At 46.5% G+C, this 26285-nt stretch overlaps 1 protein-coding gene across 1 annotated transcript in view; it reads right to left on the bottom strand.

Moving 5' to 3' along the window:
* KIF6 (kinesin family member 6) overlaps nucleotides 1–26285 on the bottom strand; it is a 390258-nt gene that overhangs the window by 36123 nt on the left and 327850 nt on the right. Inside the window, exon 16 of the mRNA XM_036869162.1 lies at nucleotides 5575–5625. Within this exon, the coding sequence (XP_036725057.1) occupies nucleotides 5575–5625 (51 nt within the window). The remainder of the gene's footprint in view (nucleotides 1–5574; nucleotides 5626–26285) is intronic.

Raw genomic sequence — 26285 nt, 5'->3', positions numbered from 1 at the left:
TACCCAGTGGTAATCCAAGCGCCCCACGAGGCATTGCAGCTACAATGGCCTGTTCTCAGGGGTTGCTTCTGCATGGCATGTGGTCAGCGTGGGACTCCCCGGGCAGCCCCAGATCTCGCTGGGCAGTGTCTGCAGCAGGTTTACCCAGAGACGGCCAGGAGTCCTCAACCCCTCCCTGGGCCTGGGCTGCAGGCGTGTGTACCCGGAGGAATCGCCCAGTGCAGGGGCCGGGTGAAGGCTTGGGTGTGGGGGGTCTCCAGGGCGGTACAGATTATTTACTCATCAGTCAGTTAGCAAATGCTGAGGAACTCGAGCTACCGCCTGGGGCTTTCTTTTCCTAAAAGGCCTCATTGACCAAGACTTCCTTGCCCAAAAATGTTCAGTGGCTCAACTGCCTGTGAGAGAAATGTTCGGATTCAAGGCTCTCAGTGAACTGGCCCACCTCACCGCGTTTGCCTTTTCCTGGATTACTTCAAATCAACTCCCCACAAAGTCATCCTCCCCACAAAGCACAAAACAAACACATACCACATACACATCACACACACAATGCACCCCCCCCACATACATATACATACACATAACGCACACGCTATATCCACATACATCCCCCTCATACATACGCATCACGCACACGCTATATCCACACACATCCCCCTCATAGATACGTATCACACACACACACACACACACACACACACCAAATCAGCCTTCCCCCCCCTCCCCACCCCAGCACACACACGACAACTATCCCCTGCTCCCACCCTCCTCTCTGTGGTTCTGACTCCTGCTTATTCTTCAAGGCTCAGCTCAGGCCCATGGCCTTGGTGACACCCCCCAGGGGCCACTCTCTCTGTTAAGATCCTGAAGCTCTGATGGTCTGTCCCTCTCACCTGCCACATTTCACATGCTGCTTGGTAGTGCGATGGGCCTTTTAAATTTTAATCACAGGCACTTGGTAGAATTTTGATTGTGAGCTGCAGGAGATCCAGGCCCTGATCAAATATTGCTCGGAAGAGACACCTGAGAGGGAGGGCACAGCCCCTGTTCCTGGGATGGCTTCCCGGGTTCTCTTCCTGCGCTGTGAGGCCGTCAGAGAGCAGGGTTCCTGGAGTACGTCACCTCTTGGTGAGTTATGCGCTAATGTCAGGCCTCTCGCTTTCACAGAGGGTCAATGCGAGAATCATCTTGTTGAACAACATTTCAGTATCTTTTGTAAAACTGCAGTTGACGCCATCATTCACTATGTCACTCAGTGTCCTTTACACAAAGGTCCCCACGATAAATTCTGGTTTGTGTTTAGTTCCAGGAGAAATTCTATTTCTGCAGATAAATTAGTTAGTATGCTTCCTGTGGTCAGAAAATGAAAACTGTGTAACTCTGGGTACTCCTCTTTCTGCTTGGTGGCTAGATAAGACAGAGTCGGATTTATTGCCTGTGTGTTGTAATCCGCTCAGCTGTGGGCTCCGAAAGCACTTACTCCTTCTACTTCTTTTAAATGGACTTATTTTATGTTCAAATGTCTCATTACACTTTTGCAAGATGTGTGAGTCTGGGAGTCATCTGGGGAAGCATTGACTTGGCCTGTTTATTGCCTGTGCTGGCTGCCGGGGGTACACAGATTAATTTGACTGCACCCAGCTTTCCAGGAGCTCACATTTTAGCGTGGAGAATAGCTATGGAAATAAATAATTACAAAACAAGGTTGGTGCTTCAGCAGAGGTGCATGAGGCTAAAGGATAAAGCAGACTGGGGAGAAGGGGATGGGCCAGGCTGCGTGGAGGAGGTCAAGGCCGACTTGGTTTGGGGCTACAGTGGGAAGAGGACAGTGGATAGAATAATACATGTGTCTAAATCTGGAATTAGATAAAGAGTTATCTTTTTAATGTATATATCCCCTTGTGCTGGCTATGCACCCTTCGAGGGCAGGCACTGAATTCCTGTCCCTCTGTGGACTCGGTAATGCTCAGCCTGAGGCTGAGGGTCCTGCGTTGTGGTGGTTACAGCACAAGCTCTCGAGCCGCGTCTGCATTTGCATCCTTAGCTGAGCAAAGCTGGGTAAGTTCACCTTAACCCCTTTGGGCCTTAAGTAAAGTGAGGATAATAGTAGTATCTCCCGCATGGGGATTTTAGGAGCTTTAAAGAGGGAAATACAAGTAAAGAGCTTAGAGCCATGGCACATGGGGAAGTACTCAAGAAACGTTTGCTGATTAGTCCCAGCTGCATCACTGACAACACTTTACCACGCCGGGGAGCTAGCACAACAGAGAGGGAAAAACACACACAGCTGAATTCAGCAAAGCACTCTCAACTCAGCCAGCTCGATCTAGTTCAGTTAGTATCACTTCCAAATGATGCTTAATTGAAAAATAATAGTTTTATTGTTTCCTGAAATAGAGTGCGGGAGTCAGCCCTGCTCTAAGTCCACCAGTAACTTGTTTGTTGATGATATTCTTAGAACTGGTCATTGATGATTTTCTTAAGGAACCCACCCCCTCCAGCTCTGGCTGTCACATCAAGGCGGCCCACTGGGCCCAGTGCTTCTCTTGCCCCACTCTGTCTCCATTGGTTTCCCTGGTCACTGCCTTTCAAAAGGACCAGTGTCCTTTGGGTGGGCAGTGAATGCAGGCAGAACCATAATGTGGATTTTCAGCCGGGAAGGGGAGTAGAAGTCTTCTTAAGAGCAAAGACGTTCATGCACAGAACGGGCCTTTCCATGGTTGCTTATCTGTGTGCCAGTGGTGTGGTGGGAAACATCTAACAACTAGCTCTCTGGGAAAGAAAGCCCCAGTTTATAATAGTATTTGCCCTTGGTGTAAATACTCCCACTGTGGCTGATTTCAAGCTGCCAGTGTGATGTCACTGAGGGTGGAATTGGGAAGAGAGGCACAGAAGCACACCGTGAGACAGTGTTTCCAGGACACAGACGCAGTCACTGTAAATAACCTCATGAGCAGAGATAGCAGTAAAATGTAGTAAATTAATCAGGAAGGGATACATTTTGAGTATTCCCCAAATTCCTGACATGGTGACATGCTCTCCTGATGTGGGCAAGTGGCTCCAGCACGTCACTGGATCTGGCCTTCTTTCATCAATCTACTGTCTCTTCCACACGGGGCCTCTCACCTCACCATTAAGTCTTTGCTTTACGAGATTACACTTCTGCAAATTTTCTTGGCCATATGTCTACTCATACAAACAGAGACATATTCTTATGCAAAATACACGAGAAAACCTCTCCTGCTCAGACTTGCTCATTACTCCTGAACCCCTAATCCCCCAAAACCCCAAACTCAACCAAGCGACCCCACCTGTACTTTCATGGAAACTTAGGAACATGTAGGTAAAAGAAAGAAATAATATCAAAGGGAATACTTGAAATGGAGGGTGAGGGAAAGTAGGGAGAAGAAGCAGACAAAGAAACAGAACAGAAAGGGGGAAGGAACCGCAACACAAACAAACCCACAGAAATGGAAGGGTGAGACCAGGTGTAGTCACTGCCTCATCCCTGTACTGAAGCCCGAACTACAGAACGTCAGGAAGCCAAATACACCGAGTGAGTTGTTTTTGGTCTTACAGAAGCCGTGGGTCCTGGCCTTCAGCCCCAAGGCTAGTCTGAAGGGCAAGGGTTAAGGCAGGAAACGGCGCTGTAAATAATCTGCTGCATTGAGAGCTTTCTCTCAGTGAGAAGAAGTCCCTTCTGAAATGTGTCCCTTGGGACGCATTGTGCACCGGAGTGTCCACAGCCCCATCAGACAAGCTCCTAAGGCGTCTGGATAGCAATGTGGCATTTGATCTCAAAATGGCAGCTGGGAGATGGTAACACTTCTTCTCTAATTGGGATAGTATGATTTTAAAATAAATAGGTATTTCAAATGCTCTTAATTAGACTTTCAGCCAAAGTGCTTTCTGTTTGAAGTTTGCTGATTACTTCAGGCAAAGTTGGGCCCTGCTGCACCTGACACCTGCTATACTTCAGAAGAAGGCTCCCAGAGAGGTGAACACAGGAATTAAGAAGGAGCCTGCGGTTGAAGAGACGCAGCAGGGTTGGGACGGGGTGGGGGGCAGAGAGGATGGAGCACCTCTTGCCCCGAAAGCCATGGAAATGACTCCCCAGGCCCTAGAGCAAAACTGCCCTTGGAATTACTTGAGTGGTATTTTCCACATCATTGTTTCTGTTCAACAAGCATCATGAAGACTGAAGAAGAGATAAGGTGGCAGCCAGCGCTAGGGATGACTCCCTCTCCGGTGACCTGCACCTCGGCACAGCTCCTCACAGAGGTCCCTGTGCCCTTCCCAAGCACGGCGCTATGAGTTAGGGCCCCGGGCAGCCCTGACTGTGTGCTGGGGAAGGCGCTCCGCAGAATCCTGGCTCCAAGATCCTGCCCAGGCCTCTGGCAATGGGAGGTCAGGCCCAGCACATCTGCCTGACCCCTCAGTCCTGGGGCCAACAGGGAAAAGCTCAGGCTCTGTCAGAGTGTCTTAGGCTTCCTTGTTCTGTATTTCTGATGTAATCAGTAGTTATTTGATATGATCATTGTTCTGACCAAAACTAAACAACCAACCTTCCCCATAATCCAAGTTACTAGGCTCAGATGGATTACCCTCATGACGCTGGGGCTGTACTCCATTTCCCCCCAGAGATCCTGCGCACAGGATTTCTCCAACTGCAGGTCATTCCAGGGGCCAGCCCCTATCAAGGGGAACCCCGTTGTTCGGAACACATGAATTGCTTATTTAATCAAAGCTCTAGAAGGCTTGATCCCAGGCTAGTGGGAGAGGATACGGGGGGCCCTGCCCAGGAGCCCTGTTCCACCAGCCTTCCAGGGAGCTGCACACTCCTCCTGGGTGACTTCCTTGGGTCACATGTCACAAGGGGGCATTTTCTGCAGATGCCCACTGCCTAAAAGGTGCCCAGGCCCTCTCACAATATCACTCTGTTGGTTTAGTGTTTGCATTATTAATGTATGAAGTGGGCCCATCATTGTTGTGGGCAGTAAATTGCATGGGGACCAAGAGCGCCCAGTGTGGACTCAGAGACCTGGTTCAAGTCCTAGTTTCAACACTTACTAGCCTGTGACCTTGGGCAAGTCATTGAATCACCTTCATCTGGAAAAGGCACTGCACTCTTAGGACTGTTGTGAGGATGAGGAGACGTGCACATAAAGCAGTGCACAGAGATAGTTCAGCCACTGGTAGCTGTTTTCATCACCAACCGTTACTGCTGGGATGAGTTAGTCGTGGTTCTAGAAAGCTCCGAGTAGGACCCTGAGGAGCTGGGACATAGGGGGTGAATTTAGGTTGGGGTGTGGGGTGGAAAAGGTCAGAGGATGAGGCAGCAGCCGGGAGGGTTGGGTGCCAGGTGCTGACAGCCGGAAGCAAGCACACAGGAGGGGGAGACTGGCCCCAGAGAGGAGGGGCGTCCCAAGAAAGCTGCACTGACCGCAAAACTCCCCTCCTTTCACCTTCCCAAGGGTTCTGGATGGGTTGTTGTTCAGCTGGGCGTGGGCTTCCCAGACCAGGTCAGCCTGTATTACCTTCCCCGTCTGCTTGCAGGCTCCACTTTGTACCCACCTAGAGCTACTTGCTGCACGTGCCGCTGGGTGATTTCTTCCTTCAGGCGACCTGTCAAAGACACAAAGGAAACCACTGGTGAGTCTCCAGGGGGCTGCAGGAAGACGTGGCCTCGGAAGCAGGTGGCGAGCTAAAAAAATTAGGTAGAGTATGAAAGACCAAGCAAGCCTAGCCCTGCAGGCCCTGGATGTATGGAACAAGAGGCTGCAAAGGCTGGGGACCTGGCATGTCCATATAAGCACACATTTCACCTTTGGACTCACTATCTGTGGGTTCAGGTATCTTAGTATGTCACTCATAATCTTTGCTAGGGCTACAGTCTCTTAAACAGTTCTATGTGTCTATTATTAATGAAGGGGGAGGCAGGATTTGAACTTTTAATAATTTATAGGATCCCTTTTAAGTCCACTTCTTTCTTTCAAGCTATAAGAAACTGTGTAAAAAAATATGGTGGTTTTAGTTGATGATAACCTTAATATGAACACAACAGTTGATCATTTGGTAGGAAACACATCTAATTCCACGTTGCATCAATAAAGGTCTAGTGTGTAGATCAAGGGAGGTGAGAACACCGCTGTACTCTGCAGTGGTCAGACCACAGTTGGTTATCTGTTCTAGGAGCTACTTTTTGTAAGGAACATTAGTAAAATAGAAAATACTTAGAAGATGGTAACTGGGATGGTGAGGGCTCGGAAGCCACGCCATGTGAGAAATGGTTAAGGTGACTGGAGACGTTTAGACAGGAAAAAAAAAAATATTTGGAGTTATGGAGACAATGGCTGTCTTTAAAAATCTAAACAGTGTTATATGGATGAGAGAACAGATTTATTTTTGTCCTACTGCTGAGGGTAAAAGTCAAGTCGAATGAAGGCAGACTTGGGGCTCAATACGAGGAAGAAACAGCTCACAATGAGGATTGTCTCCACGTGGATTAAGTTGTCTCAAAATGGACTAAATCTCCTGGCAGAGCAGTGAGCCCCTTCCTGAAAATGCTCAAGCAGAAGCTGGGCAGCCATCTGTTGGGTTGTTAGATGGAGAATTCCTGCCCTGGGTAGGAGCTGGGACCAAATGACCTCCAGGCTTCCTCCATCTCTGAAACTCCGTGATGCCGTGCTTGAGGCATGGCTGCAACAGCAGCCCTGGGGTTTGTTTATGTCCAAGCGTTCAGCACACTTGTTAAAACGTCAGCGCTGTCTGTATTGCACGTCCCATTTGGGAGATGTGATCAGGCCACTGGGGGATTCTGAGAAAGCCTGGGAACTTCATTGCTTCCTTTCCTCATATACAGTACATTCTACGCCTCAAAGGCTACACCTGAACTGAGTTTCCAATGAAGCAGTCACAGGAGACCTTGTCACTCCCCGAAAGTTCTAGGGCACTCCCAGAATATTATGATTGGGAGGGATGGCAGAGGTCATTCAGTTTAATTTCCCTCACAATTTAGGAGTCCCCTCTACAGAATGAAATGGTCATTTCACCTCTGATTTATATGTACCCAGGCTGTTCCACTGGTTAAATTGTATATAAGGAATTGCTGATGTGCTACTGACACCCGATTCCTTGGAATTTTCCTATTTGGGCCTGGTGTGTTCTCTGGAACAGCATAGAAAAAGGATCCTCTCTCATGGGCAGTGAGACCCCTTTACACACCTGAGGGTGCTATGGTTTCTCCACTTAGATGTGTCCTCTCTGGGTTGAACATCCCCAGTTCTTTCAGCTCCACCTCGGAGGCTGCTGTCTCCTGGTGTGTCACTGTGCAAGTCTGCCCTGCCTTCCACGTGTCCCCCCTGGAGAGGACTAAGCACAGAGAGGGAGCCAAGGACTGGGTGGAAGCAATCATTGCACCCTAATTCCAAGCGGGGGCGAGTGAGAACTTAGGGAACGTGTTGGAAGGGGGTGAGGAGGCGGAAACCTAGCCCAAGGATGAGTATTGGATGAGCCTGGAGCCACCAGGACCTGAAACCCAGCCCAGCCACGGCCAGAGATGGGCTCTCTTCCCCACTCTTCCCCACGTGACCCTACTGTCTGCACCAGCAGAGTCAACGAGTTGGGGGCACAGGGGTGGTGCTGGGCTGAGCCTCCAGTCTGCCTCAAACATTGCTGACTTGAGTTTTAAAGAAGCACGGCACACACAGTCTTCAAATAAAAGGAGATAGTGCTGTGGCGAATGCAGCGGCCCATTTAGACACCTCTCTCGGTTTCGAGGAGGTCATCGAGGGCTTTCTCACGCCCACAGTATGGAGCACCAATGCTGCTGTGGCGCCTGGCTGGTTTCCTGGGTATCTGGCGCAGGTGCCACGAGCCTCTAACGTGCCTGGGTACCACCCTCCTAATGAGACTGGACAGTGGCCTGCTCCTTTAGAGCCCACACGGGCTGCCTGCCCCCCTGGAAACTACCTCCCCGACAACAAGCCTCCCCGCCAAAGAGTGTCCTCGACGGCTGGCCTCCCTGACCATGCGCCTCCCCAGCTATGTGCCTCCCATAGGTGCTCAGCCTAGTGTGTTGTGGCTTCCCCTGTTCCTACCGGAGTGACCAGGCTCCCCTTCCCAAGCCCTGGGGAGGCTATTTTGGAAGAACAGGGTGAAGCATTCTCCACAGATCCAGCCTGGGAAATACTGCTCATGAAAATAAAGAGGGGGGTTTTGCCACCAGGACTGAGAGTTCTATAAACTCCACAAACATAGATACCTATTCCCAGAACGGTGAGTCATCCCTAGGGATCGTGAGGTGGGTCGTTAGAAAGCCGCATATTGATGAAGGTAGGTGGAAAATCTGTTCAGTGATGCTCAATTTTGGCCAATTGGCTAACATCTCCCACCACATGGCATTTTTTGTTTTTGAGATCTTCCCAAACAAGCTTCTAAAAATAGCCTTATGGCTGATACCTAATTGCATTTTCCAACAGAGCCATTCTTCATGTGAAGGTAACAGTCTCTGTAATCGGCTGGATCTTGCAGCTCCATAGGTCTTGGCAAAAGAAGGAGTTGAGGGGGATTGCAGAATTCACTCAGCATGCGGCTCGCTGTCATTAGCACGGTGATAAATTTGCTACTTTTGGCCTGGGTTCCTGGACACATCCCTGTCCCGAGGTATGGAAAAGAGATGAGACGGAAACAGAGAACTCCCAGCCCGAGGCAGGAGAGGGTCTGGGAGGAAAGCCGGGGAGGAGAGGAGAGCTCTGCTTGTAGGAGAATGGTGGTAATTAGTAATTTTGCCTCCCGTAACTTACAACAGTACATGCTGGAAACACCTTCTCTCGCTTTTGGATTCATTACTTGACAAGAGTGGAGGTGGCAGCAAGGGGTGCAGGGGTACACTGAGCTCCAGAAGAGAGGCATGACCTTTAAAAACACCTGCGTGCAGGGTATGCACCAAGTGGTAGTGCATATGAGAGGTATTATCATCATGCGGAAGCAAAACTCATTTCTTTACAGTGATACTCAGTTTTCTGGATAAAACAGTTTTCCTCAAGCTTCACACTTTATTTTGCACGCATGTGAGTTTGAAATCGTTCACCAAGTGAAAGCTGTTTAGCTGGTCCAGAGCAGAGCCCTTCACTTATTCTCCCTTGGTACAGCTGTTGCAAGCTGTTTGTGCAGCTTCCACGATGCGGTGCCTTATTGAGGATGTTGATGTTACTGTCAAGCAATACCTATTTATTGCTCCTCCACCCTATGTTAAGCACTATGTTCTAAGTGCTATGGAACCTACAAACTAATAGAAGACTCCATCCTAGTTCAAGAAAGTTAGCATGATATGGGGGATGGCAAACAGGTGGCCTGCATGCTCTTCCTTTAAAAAGCTGAACCCACGGTTGACCTTGCCCCTCCATCGTGGATGGTTTGCTTTCCTGCTGAGCCTGAGTTTGGCTCTTCAACCCAGTACTTTGGGCAGCGATAACCAGTCACTTGGAGTTGGGCTTGAGATGAAGCAGACCTCTTTGCCGTTTTGATTATACCAGAAAGTAATTACAGGTGTGTAGGTAGAGAGAGTTAAGTTCAAATCCCAGCTCTGCTACTTCCTAGTAGGGCAGGTTACTGAACATCTCTAAGCCTCAATTTTAGCATTTGAAAAATAGGAATAATAATATAACTGTGATAATACCTGCTTTACTGTATCTCAAGACTCGTGGGTGGATCAAGAGATAACGTACCAGCATCTGTGACACATGACACTAGCTTTAGGCATCAAGGTACTTTCGGACATATTGGAAGGATACTATGTTCATAAGATGACAGGCCCTGAAGGGCAAAGGGCTAAATGTCGATCAGTGGTAGAGGGAAGTTCAGAGGAGGAAAAGGTGGGTTAGTGGCATTAGGAAAGGCAACATTACTAAAGGTGAGACTTGAGTGGGTTCCGAAAAGAGCAGTGGGTTAAGGGGGCTGTTGGGAAAGGCCCAGAGAGCTGGGCCCTGAAAATCAGGCACATTCATCTCCTCCTTGCTAATAAATATTTCCAGTCACAGAGAGCTGTTGGAGCAAGATGGTGGAGGAGGCCAGGTATACGTTGGTTTGGGGCAGGGGTTGGAAGGAGGGCTGGAATGGGGGAGTAAGGCTGGGGGGAGACCAAGTTCTAATCATACTAGAGTTCAGGATCCTAAGTAATAATTACCAAGGGCTTTGGACCCAGGTAAAAATCTCTTCTTCTATTTGACTATACTACTATTGTATCCCGGGAAAATCAAATGAAAATAAACTTCAGTAGCAGGATTGGGGTGTGGGGAGAACACACAGAACGTTTCCTGCCTGAGGGGCCTCTTTGAAAGGGAAGGTCTAGTTAGTGGTTCTGAATTTGGAGCATCGATTGTGGCTATGACATAGAAACCAGTTTCCCTGTGCTCTAAATAGAGGATTGTGATTCCCAAAGGCTGGATTCCTTAAGCTGTTTGTAAGGCTATCTGTAAAAAGAATGGGCCTAGCATAAATTAAGCGTGCAATCCTTAGATGAATTTCCAAGAAATGAGTACATAAATCATTTGAAGCCTTAAAATCAGGCACATTCATCTCCTCCTTGCTAATAAATATTTCATCAGGCTTTATCTAAACTTGTTTGTGTAATTTGAGAATCTACTGAGGCAAGAACCACCTCTTCCCACCATAGCAATGGCGGGTAAAATTAAAAAGAGGGAATATCGAGAAGACTGTGCTGGGTTAGATTACATGACGTATTTCTGAAGACCAGGAGCAGGACAGAGATGCAAAATGGAAAGTGGAGCTTAAGCCTTCAGCCTCGGGGCTCTGGTCCAGAGGCAGGAAGGAGGTTGAAAGTGCAAGACATGGTTGGAAGCTGCAGGGTGAGGATAGCTTCCCCACCACCCAGCCTGTGAGTGAAAGGGGACGGAGGAAAACAAGTGCTGCCTGATGTCGCCTGGGGCTTGGGTCACGCCCACTGCAAGCCCAAGGTGGAAGAAAGGGCAAACTCAGCCTCTCTGCTTGTTAAGCCGAGCTGCCCACTGACTCTGACCAGGTCGGCCACAGCCCTGTCCCAGTACTGCCGGGAGCAGTTGCTCCAAATTGTCCTTCTTAGAGCTGCTTCTGTACTGGGGGCCTGGAGGGTCGGTCAGACAGAGAGGGATGGGCACAAAGGGACAGGGAGAAAGAGGAAGAAATAAAATGGTTTTCATTAAAAACGAACCTGCCCACCAAAATGCCAAAATATATGAATAAATCTAATGCTAGGGCTTCCCTGGTGGCGCAGTGGTTGAGAATCTGCCTGCCAATGCAGGGGGACACGGGTTCAAGCCCTGGTCTGGGAAGATCCCACATGCCGTGGAGCAACTGGGCCCGTGAGCCACAACTACTGAGCCTGTGCTTCTGGAGCCTGTGCTCCGCAACAGGAGAGGCCGTGACAGTGAGAGGCCCGCGCACCGTGATGAAGAGTGGCCCCCGCTCGCCGCAACTAGAGAAAGCCCTCGCACGGAAACGAAGACCCAACACAGCCAAAAATAAATAAATTAATTAATTAATAAAAAAAAATCTAATGCTAAAAAAAGATAGCAAAACCAGTAGTTGGGACCTGAGTTTGTTATACATGAAAAAGTAGTTTTCTGGACAGGCAGAAAAAGACATTGATTGATGCAGAAGCACAGAGGGCTGAATTAGCCATACTCTTCAGTTTACTGCACACCATCCTTGTCAGTCTGGGCAAAGCTGCGTGCGCGCGCGCGTGTGTGTGTGAGTGCCAGTGTCTGTGCATTTTTATCCCCGTGCCTCATGCCCCACCCCTATTCCTGTGCCCCACTTCTTCTAACAGGCACACATTCTAACTGGTTTGATGCATCCCCTTTTATTGTATGTACTCTTACATCTGCGTTATAAGTTTTCTGTGCAATTTGTAAGCTATGGAAGTAATATTGTGCTACAGAGCTCATTCTGTTTCCTACTTATTTATCAGCACTGTGTTTCTGACATCTACCAGTTTTGCTATATGTGCGTCTAGTTCTCAGTTTATAACTGCTACATACATTCCATACTGCGTACCCCCAAATTTTACTTCCCTTTCCTGAGGCTGGAACAACTAGATTGCCCCCCATTCCCACTAACAGAAATAGCGCTGTGATGGCCATCCTTGAACACGTAGTCTGGTTAAGTCTGGTTAAGTCTGGTTAAGAAAACTCCTTTGTTGGGTCTCAGCAGATCGATATATTGAATTTGAGGTGCTGTTCTCCATCAAGACCGTGCCAGTCTACACTCCCAAGACAGACTTCAAAATAAGCATGTTGAGAATACTCAAAGAGATGAATGCAGGCATAAGCTTTCTTTGAAAGGAATAAGAAATCATGCAGCAAATAGGTACAAATGAAATAAGAATAGGTGGATAGGAAAGAAATTTTGAAATGAGAACTAGAATCACTGAAACAAACAAACAAAAAAGATAGAAGGAATAAGGGACTAAACCCCAGACTGGACATATTTAAAGGGTGAATTAGTGAACTGGAAGCTAATATAGAAAAACTCATCCCAAACACAGCACAGAAAGCAAGAGGTAAAAGTGGAAAGAGCAGTTAAGAGTCATGGAGAAGAGACTGAGAGGTTTCATCATTTGCCTGATAAGAGTCCTAGAAGAAGGGAATGAGGCAATGGTGAAGAAGCAATATTTGAAGAGAGAGCAGTTGAGATTTTCCAGAATTGAAAAAAACATAAGCCCTTGGATTGACAGTGCACTCTGAGCATTGAGCAGGGTAAATAAAAATAAATCTACCCCTGGACATATCATAGTGAAACTGTATAACTTCAGGGAAAAAGAGCCACTATTATCAGCTTCCAGGGGACCTGCAAAGACCAACTTAGACAACAGCCCCGGCCCCAGTGACAGCAATAGGTCCTGGAGACAATGGAGGGAAATAACTGTCAACCTGAATTTTATACACAGTCCAACTATCATTCATAGGTGAGGACACAATAAAGTCACTTCCCAGGCTTCCCTGGTGGCGCAGTGGTTAAGAATCCGCCTGCCAATGCAGGGGACACAGGTTTGTGCCCTGGTCCAGGAAGATCCCACATGCCACGGAGCAACTAAGCCCGTGTGCCACAACTATTGAGCCTGTGCTCTAGAGCCCGCGAGCCACAACTACTGAGCCCTCGTGCCACAACTACTGAAGCCCGTGCACCTAGAGTCCCTGCTCCGCAACAAGAGAAGACACCGCAATGAGAAGCCCGCGCACCACAATGAAGAGTAGTCCCCGCTCGCCGCAACTAGAGAAAGCCCACACACAGCAGTGAAGACCCAACACAGCCAAAAATATATAAATAAAATAAATAAATTTATTTTTTAAAAAAAGTCATTTCCCATCATAAGAGGACTAAGCTTTCACCACCACTCCCCCGCCCCCGTCTCCGAAAGGACTCACTGAGAGGCAGCCAAGCAAGAGAGCATGGACTCTGGAGCCAGGCTCCCTGGTCAGCAGACCAGCCGGGCCACTTGCTGGGCAAATTCGGGTAAGTTATGAATGTCAGTGTGCCTCAGTTTCCTCATCTGCAAAACAGGGATAATGACAGCATCTGTTGAGAGGACCGAATTAGGTCACATACGTAAAGTGCTTGGAAGACTGCATGGCGTATAATAAGAACTAGACAAGTGTAAATCATTATTATGATGATCAGCAAGAAGAAAAACACAGAGAAATATGGAGGATAAAGAAACAATGATGAACATAAAAAAGTAGAGTGCTTACGTAAAAATATTTAAGTAGCTACCATAAACACCCTGTGTGTGTGTGTGCATGTATGTGTGAAAACTAAAACTTTAAGCAGTAATAACACTGGAGCTAAGGTGAGAGACTGTCCAACGGGGAGTTAAAACAAGCTACAGCCCTGGATGTGGGTGGAGGAGGATGGATTTGGAATAACTACAGACATTGTTACACTTACTTTTTAACTCTAGAAGAATAGAAACATGTACTATAGCAGCCAAATCAATAGAGAATCAAAAAAAATTTCAGGGGAGAGGATTGCAGAGAGGGAATGCCAACATTTTAACAATTCAACACAGCAGGAAAGGAGAAAAAAGGAAGCAAAGAAGACAGTGGGGAAAAAAAAGGGCATAAATAATCCTGTTTGGTCAAACAATGGCAAGAGCCTTCCATATATGTGTATGTGTATAATTGTGTGTGTGTGTGTATGTGTGTGTATGTGTGAGCACACACGCACCCATATACACGCTTATATGAGTGTGGAGGTGATGTGAATGGGAATCTACAAAGCTGTTACAATGGGTTAGCTGCGGATGGAAGTGGTGTGGTGGATGAAATGGGTAAGGAGGTGAGAGCCAAGCAAGATGAAAACAAAATCACACATCAATAAGTGTGTATTATTTATGGTTTATGTAAAAGTATATTTTTGTATATTTATAAAAAGAAATGAAAATTTAAAGACCCACTGCAATATGCTTTCCGGAGAGGGAAATGTGATGCTACTGTAGCATGCTGAAAATTGTGCTCGGGCACCTGCCACATGTGCGACGACGGAAAATACTCACAATCTGGGTCTCAATGATAGGCTGGGGGCGATGGGGAGTGTTTCAGTTTATTTGGCAGACCTCTGTTTTTGCTCAGGAACATGACTGAGAAGGGGGGAGGATGGAGGATGGAGAGTCACAGGGAGCCCAGAACAGCAGCAGCAACCCAAGAGCTTTCCACTGGCCTGGGCTGGGGGAAGCATGTGGGACGTCTACAGCCCTCCCTAGGCGCAGAAGAAGACAAGTCCTTCCTGGATTCCCTAGAGACAAAGGTCCAGTGACAGAGCACAGAGTGGGAGACCAGAAATGGTCTAAATGCTGGGCAAATGTTTTTAAGCCTTCTCATTCCAAAATGTTATTTCAGTTCTCCAGAATTCAAGCTTCTTCTTCCATTTAATATCATATTTGGTAACATTATTAAGTCACACAGAGAGGAAAACGCAGCTCATTCTGAAAATATCAATAATTTTAAGAAAAACGTATTGTAACTTGCTTTGATTCCCCTCATGGGGCTTTTCACCAGGACACCCCATCACCTTGGTCCTCCCTTGTAGAAGAGGATGTGCCCTGTAATTGATGAGCATTTCAGCTCATCCCTTTGAAACTCTGGTTTCAGACAGCAGTCTGGGCTACTTTCTTATCACTAGGATGGTATATGATGATCGTATTTTGGAGGACGCTCTCATTTATAAAATATGACCAAATTATACGATGTCTGGGAGACCCAATTCTTTTCCTATGGGATATTCATTCTGGTTACCCAAGTAATCATAATAATCATACAAGATGAGCACATTCTGTCTGAAGCTTAGGCATCTGGCTATTGTATACGCTTAATTAAGCTAAGGAGCTTATTGATATCACTATTCCAGTATGTGATAATATTCCGTAAACATATTCAGAGAATTAAGTAAATAAGTGCATTTGTTAAAAGCTCAAACAAATGTGCAAGTAGGTAAGCATAAGGAAAATTTTCAGCTCAGCAACCAGCATGAATTGTTAAATACTAAACATCTCAGGGAGCTGAGGATTCATGATTGTGTTGGCATCCATTCAAAAGATGTTACTTTAGATGTTTGGAAGTTCTTATCTCAGCAAGGGAGGAATATAACTAGCTTCCAAGACCTGCCCTGGAGGAGTAGGTGTACATCACAATCCTTCTTTCCATCTGAAGACATGGCTCTGGTTGCCAGGGATGCTATTTGGGGCGAGGGGAGGGCCCGTGCAGCATGGCCTCTGACCTCCATCCCTGCAGCCCCAGGGGTAGCACAGGACACTCTCAGAGGTGCCTGGGCACATTCAAGGCTCCCCTGCTCCAGGATGGGGGCGCAGGTATATTCCACCTATTCCCAATGTCTCCTGCTCACGCTGGAGGCTAGTTTGTATGGGCCCCTCATTGACTGTGGAGGTAGAGGGCAGGGTTCACCTAAGGAGTATAAAAAACCCCCCAAGCACTAAGATGTTTGATTTGGCAATGTACGTAGTTTTTAGATGGATTAACATGAAACTAGTGAGTTTTACGTTGCTCTTTGATATAAATAATAAACTCTCTCACTCCAAGATAAAGCTTGGTTCTATTCACTTAGTTTTAAAAATTAGCTAGTGCTTAAAAAAAAGTCAGTGGAAAGAAACATGCCCCAGTTCAGGTTCACTGCTGGTCAGACTGCCAGCTGGCGTGTGAAATAGCTGCCTTACACGGAGTGCTTCTTGATGTGGGAATTGTTCTCCGTCTGAAGAGGCTGGAGATTAGGGGAAACGTGTCAGTGAGTTTGCAAATAAAAGACAAAATCATACGGAAATGGTTTCAGTTTCCAGGTTCAAAAGTCATTGTTTATGTGCTGCTACACCTGTTGCTTCTTTCTCGTGCAATGGGCCAAGCCCTCGTCTAATCCACGAGGGCTCCTGTGCTCTGTCTCTGCAGTCACGGGGCTGGGGGCAGGGGGCTGGGATCTATTAGTGCAGCTCCGGAGAATCACCCAGGGGAGCCAATGGGGGCTAAGCTTAAGGGAAGGAGCCAGTGGGAAGACTAGGAAATGGTGGTGGAAAGTGGGAAGCCAGAGAAGGGTGGTTGGCCTTCCGAGAGCACCGAACAGTGGTGAAGACTCACTCAGTAGGAGGGCCGTGGAAACTGGCAGCAGAAATGGCAGCGGGAACCCTGGGCCTGGAAGAGTGGAAAGAACACGGGCTTTGGGAGGAGGCGAGTTGGGATTGCCAGTGACTACCTGTGAGTGACCCTGGGCCACTTCATCCCTTTGAGTTTCAATTTCTTCACTAAAATTGGGTGATAACACCACTCTGGTAAGGTTGTTACAAGAATTAGACAAGATATACATCGACCACCCAGCACAGTGCCTGGCACATTGTAGGGGCGCAAAGTGGGGTAGCATTGATGGTGGTAACAGTAAGAGTAATTATTATGGGGGGGTTGAATTACAAATAATACTGCATGGAGGACAGGAGAAAACAAACCCACCACCATTGTTTCTAAGGCCTTGGTTATGTTCACATATGATATGACATCTGCATTTTCCCCTATTCCCTTTCCTGAAAGCCATCTAAGGTCTAAATTAACTCGTTTCCTTGGGCCCAGTGGACTGAATGGAGGTGCTCTATCCCCCAGTGGGCGCAATGTCCCTGCAACAGTCCCAACTCAGGGCTTCGGCAGCCACTGAGTCCAACTCCAACTTTTTACAAATGTAGGACTGCACGGACTACACCCCTGCCTTTGGATCGGTTACTCAGCCTCAAGTTCACCATCACTTTCATTAGTAACGGGGTCTTTCATATTCCTTTATGATGGTAAATAGGATTGATTTCTGCAAGTGTAACTAAATGACTTTTTAATAAGCTTGCTTGAAATGGTGGTGGTAATGGCTCTATTTTCAGAGCCTGAAATCATTCCTACCCTCATCCTTTTATTTTGTTTTATTTTCCAGAAAATAGCACTAGAGCTCTTTCCCCTGAGGTTTCTGTGGTGGCTAAATATTCCCAGCAAGGAGGGGGCGGGGGCGAGCGGCGGAGAGGGACTTGCCGGCCATTTTGCAGAGGATGGTCTTTAGCAAGAACGTGGTTCCCATCCCTGAACTTGAACTCTGCCTTCATGAAGTTCTAGCGTACACGTCTCTATTTCTGTACAGATTTCAGTCCCAGTAGTTAAAAGCTGGTCATTTTGGGGATAAGCGGAACCCAGGGAGTTAGGACTAGACAAAGCAGGCAAAGCAGATCACAAAACCAGGATGGAGGCTTTTGCGGCAAAGCTTTGGGAGAGATGAAGGAAGCGGAAGGGAGAGTCCCCCCAGCCTGAGAACTACACTTCTTCATTCATCAGGAGGGCGAGGAAGGGGACGGGGGTCAGGACACGTGTAAGTAGGGCTGACGGCCCCGGGTTTGGTGCTGCGTCTCAGCAGAGTCAGCAACTCCGGGTGAGAACATCGGAAAGGAGGTGAACACTCAGAGGGAAGGAAACAGGCGCAGAGAAGGAACTGCCATCATACACAATAGCAGAAATAATTTACCAGCTTCATGCTGAAACTTTAGGGGAGACAGATCCTGAAGTTTTTTCAGTGTATAAGGAATGGTGAGTGGAAGTCAAATATACAGAACCCATCGCGACAGACTGAAGATGAATTAGGTGTTGTGCGTTCTTTAGCGTACTCGCTTTAGTGTTTTGTTTTGGTGAATATAAAAATGTTTGGGGCTTCTCTGGTGGCGCAGTGGTTGAGAGTCGCCTGCTAATGCAGGGGAACCGGGTTCGAGCCCTGGTCTGGGAAGATCCCACATGCCGCAGAGCAACTAGGCCCGTGAGCCACAACTACTGAGCTTGCGCGTCTGGAGCCTGTGCTCCGCAACAAGAGAGGCCGCGATAGTGAGAGGCCCGCGCACCGCGATGAAGGGTGGCCCCCGCTCGCCGCAACTAGAGAAAGCCCTCGCACAGAAACGAAGACCCAACACAGCCAAAAGTAAATAAATAAATAAGTAAATTAAAAAAAAAATCCAAATGGACTTAAAAAAAAAAAATGTTTGCAGGGCCTTTCATAGGTTTACTCACAAACTCGGTCTTATTTTTCACAAAAAGCCTTAATCCTTAATTATGACTTTTCCTATCACAGGATATTCAAATCCCTCGTGGCTGGGGATAGATGAATAACTGTACTCTATAAATTAGAAGACACGACAGCGCACATCTCAGGGCACAGCAGTTGATGAGAAGCCTCATTTCAGCAGAAGCTACTTTCCTCTCAGCTCATGGAGTATATTGGTGGTCAGCTGCTTCAACAGCCCCATGGGTGCCAGGAGGAGAGCAGACCTTCACATTCTTTGAACTGGGGAAGATTAAAATTCTCAGAATTAGGAGCAGCTTCTGCCTTCTATGGGAGAGTCTGAATATTATCTTTGAGGCAAACACAGCTCTGTTTGAGATAATCTAACAACTTTAATGGACCATTTGAGTCTCTACATGTAAGGTTCAGCTCCACCATTCTCGGGGAGGTTCTACACATGAAATAACCCAAATACAGGTGCTTCACGATAAGAGTCAGGTGTTCCATTTGGTGTTCTGTGTTCAGAAACACAGATTGGGTGTTTCTTTAGCAGAACTATGTGCCTGTACAGCTAGCGAATTTTTTTTTCTTTCTAAATCTCCATGGAGATTGTCTTACGCCTAAAAAGTAGTGTTTGTGTTTGGACAATGTGATGGTTACTTTTATGGGTCGACTTGGCTAGGGTCTGGTGCTCAGATGTTTGGCCAAACAACTAGATGTTGCTTTTAGATGTGATTAAGATTTACATCAGCAGACTTTGAATAAAGCAGACTATTCTCCAGGATGTAGATGGGCCTCACCTAATCAGTTGAAGGCTTTAAGAGAAAAGAGACTGAGGTTTCCTGAGGAAGAAGGAGTTCCAGACTGCCCGGGGGCTTGAGCTGCAACCTCAACTCTTCCCTGGGTCTCCAGCCTGCAGATTGTCCTGCAGAATTCGAAATCTGCCAGCCTCCACAATCACATGAGTAAATTCCTTAAAATAAACCAATCTTTCCCCATCTATCTATCTATCTACCCACAAATATCCTACTGGTTCTGTTTCTCTGGAGAACTTTGACTAACACAGATGGTGTGGGTATGCGTACTTGTCCAAGCACTTGCTCTGGCACTTTGGGAGCAGAGGAAAGACAGTGGTGGGATGGACATGCAGGCTTTAATCTTGTCCTCATCTTGTATGAGAATGGAGGCTCTCCTCCAGGTACTGACTAGTGATTGTAATAACGAGAAAGACACTATTGGTATTTAGTGAGCTGGACCTGGTCCTGCACAATGAAGAACTGCCTGTCTCAACGGGCCGGTGGCATCCCCATTGAGAAACACTGCTTTTGAGGAAAGATATGACAAGGAGCTGGTTGCTGGGTGCAGCCCACCTGTACTAGTGACATACTTGTGTCATTTAAGACAATAGTTCATTTTGTACAGCAAAGGAAACCATAAACAAAATGAAAAGACAACCTACGGACTGGGAGAAAATATTTGCATATGGTGTGACTGATAAGGGCTTAATTTCCAAAATATACAAACAGCTCGTACAATTCAATAACAAAAAGACAAACAACCCCATCGAAAAATGGGCAGAATACCAAAATAGACATCTCTCCAAAGAAGAAATACAGATGGCCATTAGGCGCATTGAAAGATGCTCATCATCACAATTATTAGAGAAATGCAGATCAAAACTACAATGAGGTACCACCTCACACCTGTTGGAATGACTGTCATTAAAAAGTCTACAAATAATAAATGCTGGAGAGGGTGTGGAGAAAAGGGAACCCTCTTACACTGTTGGTGGGAATATAAATTGGTGCACCCACTATGGAAAACAATATGGAGATTCCTGAAAAAACTAAAAATAGAGTTGCCATATGATCCAGCAATTCCACTCCTGGGCATATACACAGACAAAACTATAATTTGAAAAGATACATGCACCCCTATGTTCACAGCACCACTACTTACAATAGCCAAGACATGGAAACAACCTAAATGTCCATCGACAGATGACTGGATAAAGAAGGTGTGGTATATAAATACAATGGAATATTACTCAACCATTAAAAAGAATGAAATAATACCATTTGCAGCAACGTGGATGGACCTAGAGATTATCATACTAAGTGAAATAAGTCAGAAAGACAAATACCATATAATATCACTTATATGTGGAATCTAAAATACGACACAAGTGAACATAACTATGAAACAGAAACAGACTCAAAGACACAGAGAACAGACTTGTGATTGCCAAGGGGGAGGGGGGTGGGGAGGGAAGTATTGGGAGTTTGGGATTAGCAGATGTAAACTATTATACATAGGATGGATAAACAACAAGGTCCTACTGTATAGCACAGGGAACTATATTCAATATCCTATGATAAACCATAATAGAAAAGAATATGGAAAAGAATATATATATATATATATGTATAACTGAATCACTTTGCTGTACAGCAGAAATTAACACAACATTGTACATCAACTACACTTCAATAAAATTAAAAAAAAAAGACAATAGGTCAGTTTGGGAAAACAAACTGCTATGAACTATTTGTCATGCTATGATGCAGACAATGGCCTGGAGAGAGTGAATATTTAAAGAGGCAGTTGGGCCTGGAGTTGAAAGCAGATTGCTCCTTGGAGCGCCTGGATAAGGGGATGTGGAGACCTCCACAAAGAAGTCTCTGGAGCCGCTGGGTCGGGGCCCTCCAAGAGCCCCACTGCCAGACGTAGCTTTTAGATAAGCTACTCTCTGAAGCATCAATGCACACACCTGCTGTTGCTTTTGATTTCTGGAAGGCATGTAGCTTCAACTTGTAACAGAATATGTGTAGTCGTCAATAAACTGTGGTATTTCTTTAAAAAAAAAAAAAATGGGGCTTTCCATTAGCCTCAAACCTTTGGCAAAGTCTTGTAAAAGTCTGCCCGGCCCAGTGTGGGGCGGTAGCCAGGGGAGCAGGGTCCCTGAGGCTGGAGCAGTGGCCACCAGCAGTGCCACCGTCAGAGGGCGGGGGGCCCAGCAAATGGCAGCCCCTGCAGTGCAGAGGAAGACGAAGCCGGGGGAGGAACCCCAGGCACGCGCTCCAGAGCCGTCAGGAGGCAGCCCCTGGAGACCCTCACGGGAACAGTCTGGGGACTTTTTTCGAGACAAGTGGATGAATATACAGCAGTAAAGCCAGCGGGGACTCTGGCCATAATCATTTGGAAATAAAAAGGAGGCTGGTGAGGCCAGGGATGTGTGAGACTCCCGGGGAGCAGCTTCCTCTAATGCTGTGCCCGTCCAGGGACAGGAATGGTGGCTTCTAAGGGCGGGCGAGAGGCAAGGAGCCGTGCAAACTGGAAAAGGATGGCCTTCTCTCAAACGCGGCCTGGATGCTGATCCGAACTCACAAACTGCTGAAGAAACAGAATCTGCTTAAATCTGTTCTTTTTCACCCTTCTTAAAAATATCAAAAGCTAATATTTTGCAGACAGCTCTAGGCTGGCCATGTTGGCCCGGTCTCATGGGGTCCAAAACAAACACACCTGATCTAGATTTGGCCGGCATCAGGAGGCCCAAAAAGCGGCCAAGGAATTAGGAGAGGAATCTGAGGACTGTTTCTCATCCCGAAAGCCCTCCACTTGAAATAGCTCTTGCTTTGGAGGAGCTGAGTGAGCGTGTGGAGAGGAAGGGGAGTGGGGATGTGGGGAGAAGCGTACGAATCCATCCGGGTTCAGGTAAAAAGATTTTGATGCTGACCTGTCACTGGAAACAGATCTGACTCCTTCTTCACGATGATGAATATTTGTAATCTTTTCTCTTCACAGTCAAGGGTATCAGTGAAGAGTGACGATGTGTGACACATGGATTCTGTGGGGACTTTGCTCTGAGCCTTAGGATGTTGTCTGCTGGAGACAACAGGCTGGAGGTAATGACCTTCCCTACCACAGAATCGCAGAAATCTGTTCTTTGTGGATTACGTGGCAGCAGACTAAAGTCAGTGATCCTTCGTGGGTTGTTATTTTAGCCATGAGGGGGCATTCAGTGGAATTGGTGGTTTTTATCTGGATCTTAGGAAATCACCAACTGTGCTCATCCAATGGATGGATGACACCTTCTCGCATGATGTCGCAAATGACATAAGATCTTGCGTGCACAGCAGGAAAAGAACCACTAAGTATCTGGATGGCAAACGGAGCACCCCTGATTCCTAAGAGCGTGACATTACCAGTATTGACATCGTGACATCTAGGAAGCTGTGGAAGGGCTCCGAGGCCTGCCTGTGGCTTCTCCACTCACTTTAATTCTCTCAGATCCAGGCTGCATAATCCCGCTCCCAGTTTTCTCTGTCTTCCCTTCACCATTTGAGTTATGGTGACCCCTATGTTAGTGAGGTGTCTTCCAGAAGCAGACCCTAGTACAAGTAGCTTATTTGGGAAGTGATCCCTGGACAAACTGATAAGAAAGTGGGGAAGTGAGACAGAGAGAGAAAGTAGCCAGTAAAGCGGGCCCTAGCCAGCCAGTTCCACTGTGGGCAAGTGCAGCTGAGGCCCACTGGGGACCTCTGAGGGCGAGTGAAGGACACATGCCTCCGAGTTGTCCCTGATGGGGGTGAGGGAGGTGGGGTGTGTATATACCAGGTTTTAACAGCCACTGGGTGAGGCCTCCTGGGGGACATTAATTCCCTGGCACTAGCCTGCCCCACGCGCATCTCTTGGATGGTCAGAGAAGGCTCTCAGAGAGACTGGAAGCTGCTGGCAGGTGAGACTGCGCTAGGTGCACACACGATATGCATCGGGGATACGGGTGGGGCTCTGACAGCATCTGCTCTATCCTTTATTTCTTGTTCTTCATCCTCCTTGTCTGAAAAAGATTAGTACTGCCTGCGCTTAATATAGTCTCTTACAAACAGCTAATTCTCTGGCTACCAAGCCAGCAAAGAGAGAGGCAGAGGAAATTAAATATTCCAGCCAGTCCGCTGCCTGATTTCTTATAGGCCTGGCTGGTACTGGGGGGCCAGGTTTATTTTCTGGCCTACTAGCCCCTAGTTTTCTACTGACCACATTTTAATAGACAGCAGATTTCCCAGACCTTGGCTCACATTCTACATGTTGGGGCGAGCTACTCTCTCTTGCGGCCTCAGTTTCCCTCTTTGAGGTGACACCTTGGGAATGAAGCTCTGATATCAGAAGCTCCTTAACACTTCTTCATGGAGATCAGCTTTCATTTGGAGCACTGGAGAGGTGGCAATGTGTTGCTATGATGGTAAATGCCACTTTGACCAACCTCCGCCTCCGGCAGAGGCGGACACCATGTGGAAGCATGAGGGATTCAAGCCGCTTCAAGGACTCAAGCTAGAACAATGGGAACAATGCATTCTCCTTTACTCACTCTGTGCCATGCCTGGCAGAACCTTGCAGCAAACTAGGAAGTCAGGGAAAGACATCCCTGGCTGGGGGCAGCTTGGTGAGATACTGTTATGTGGAGAGAGATGAAAAGATAAGCAAACTGTCTTTAACTGGGACAGAGAACAGAAAGTCTCCAGAGGCACATTTAAGAAACCCATAGATTTTGCTGGGATGACCATAGAAGGGGAAATTACATTATAGATGATTATCTCTGGTCAGATGTCCCCAGATCTTTTACTGGACACTTATTTGTGGTGACCTGTTACTCCACCACCAAGGCCTGGCTGAGAAGCCCTGACTGTTTTATCAGGGACTCTACAGGGTAACCGCAGGGCCCAAACACCACGAATCGCCTTTGTCCTATCTTCTCAACCAGCGTATAAGTATCCCGAGGCTGGGACTCTCTCCTAGGGATTTGTGTGTCCCCCACAGAACCCTGGAGTTAATAGATGCATAATAATCGCCAAATGAATAAATCACAAGACCTAGAGTTTCTGCCAATATTCCTGATCATAGAAGCCCTCAATTTCCTACTCTTTCACTCTTGACAGCCCTGCCCGAACTGTGGAAAAACTGCAGTAAAGGTTCCTACTGTGTTCAGCCTGAAATAATTTACCAAATCTTGTACCCTTAACTTACACACAGTTGCCTAAGGCACACTTCCTAGAGAAATTTTAAAAAATTTCTGTCCTCTACCTAAGATTCATTTCAAAATTATAGCTGAGATATGTTGTTTAATATTCCCTTCCATCTTCTTTTCTTGTGGACTCATCCTGTTTTATTTTAAATTTTATTTTTTAAATCAGCATACAGTAAAATTGATTGGCTGTGAGTGCGTGTATGCAGGCATGGACAATTCTATGAGATTTAACACATACATAGATTTGTGTAACCACCATCGCAATCAGGATTCCTGAAAGTTCTATTACTTCATAAAACTCCCTCAACCTGCCCTGTTGGATTCACACTCTCCTCCACTCCTGCTCATTATCACTATAGTTGTCTTTTTCAGAATGTCATATAAGTGGAATTAGGTTGTGTACAAGTTTATGAGCACAATGGGTCTGAGGTTTTGTATGTTGTCATTTGTATCAGTAGTTTGTTCTTTTTATTGCCGAGTAGTATTCTATTTTATGTAGTTGAGCCATTCACTCAACAAAAGACATTTGGGTTATTTCCAGTTTTTGCCAATTATGAAGAGGACTGCTATACACATCTGTCTACAAGTTTTTGTGTGAACATAAGTTTTCATTTCTCTAGGGTAAATAGCTGTGTTGTATCATATATCTATGTGTAACTTTATAAGAAACTGCCAAAGTTTTTTCCAAAGTGTCTTTACCATTTTGCATTCTCAATGTATGAGTTCCAGTTGTTCCACATCCTTGCCAGCACTTGGTATTGTCAGTTTAAAGAATTTTTTTTCATCTATTTCAATAAAGGTATAGTGATATCTCATCATTGTTTTAATTTACCTTTCTCTAACAACTAATGATGTTGAATATCTTTGCATGTGCTCATTTGCCATCATATATCTTTGGTTTGTTTCAAGAGTTTTTTTCCTTAATTCTTGAAGCATGGTTTTAGGAGCTGCTTTAAGTCTTTGTCTGATAGTTTTTTAAAAAAAATAATATTTATTTATTTATTTATTTTGGCTGCACTGGGTCTTAGTTGCGGCACGTGGGATCTTTAGTTGCAGCATGCATGCGGGATCTAGTCCCACGACCAGGGATCGAACCCAGGCCCCTCGCATTGGGAGCTCGGAGTCTTACCCACTGGACCACCAGGGAAGTCCCTGTCTGATAGTTTTAACACTGTGCTATGTTAGGGCTGGTATTTATTTATTGTCTTTTCCCTTGTGAGTTGACATTTTCTTGGTTCTTCTTATGCTAAGTAATTTTGGATCACATCCTGAACATTTTCAAGGTCTTGTTTAAATCCTAAGGAGACTACTGATTTTTGTTTGTTTGTCTGTTTCAGCAGACAATCAATCTGGTTAGGTTCAGGTCACAAATTCCAGTAAGCCTTCTTTGGACTGTGGTTCCAATGTTGGCTCCGTTTTCAAAGGCTCTGCAGTGCTTTTCAGATTTGTTCCATGTGTGTGCTACCCAGTGGCCAGTATGGGACTTGGGCGCTGGTCTATCTTATAGCAGGATTGTCAAAACCTTTGGCATGCTCTTTAGATCCGTGCATGCTCAGCTTGAAGGTGAGCCCTGTAGTTAATATAAACAACTTTATGGAATTACTGTCTTGATCTCCTTCTCTCTGTGATCTACCTGACACATTATGACTTTCTGAGGCCTGGCTCCTGGACTCCTCAATGCTGCCATGAA

This window comes from Balaenoptera musculus, chromosome 11 (genome assembly GCF_009873245.2).
Source record: "Balaenoptera musculus isolate JJ_BM4_2016_0621 chromosome 11, mBalMus1.pri.v3, whole genome shotgun sequence".
NCBI classification, from domain to species: domain Eukaryota; kingdom Metazoa; phylum Chordata; class Mammalia; order Artiodactyla; family Balaenopteridae; genus Balaenoptera; species Balaenoptera musculus.
Note: the sequence above shows the minus strand (reverse complement) of the source record. Positions and strands in the feature narration are given on the sequence as shown.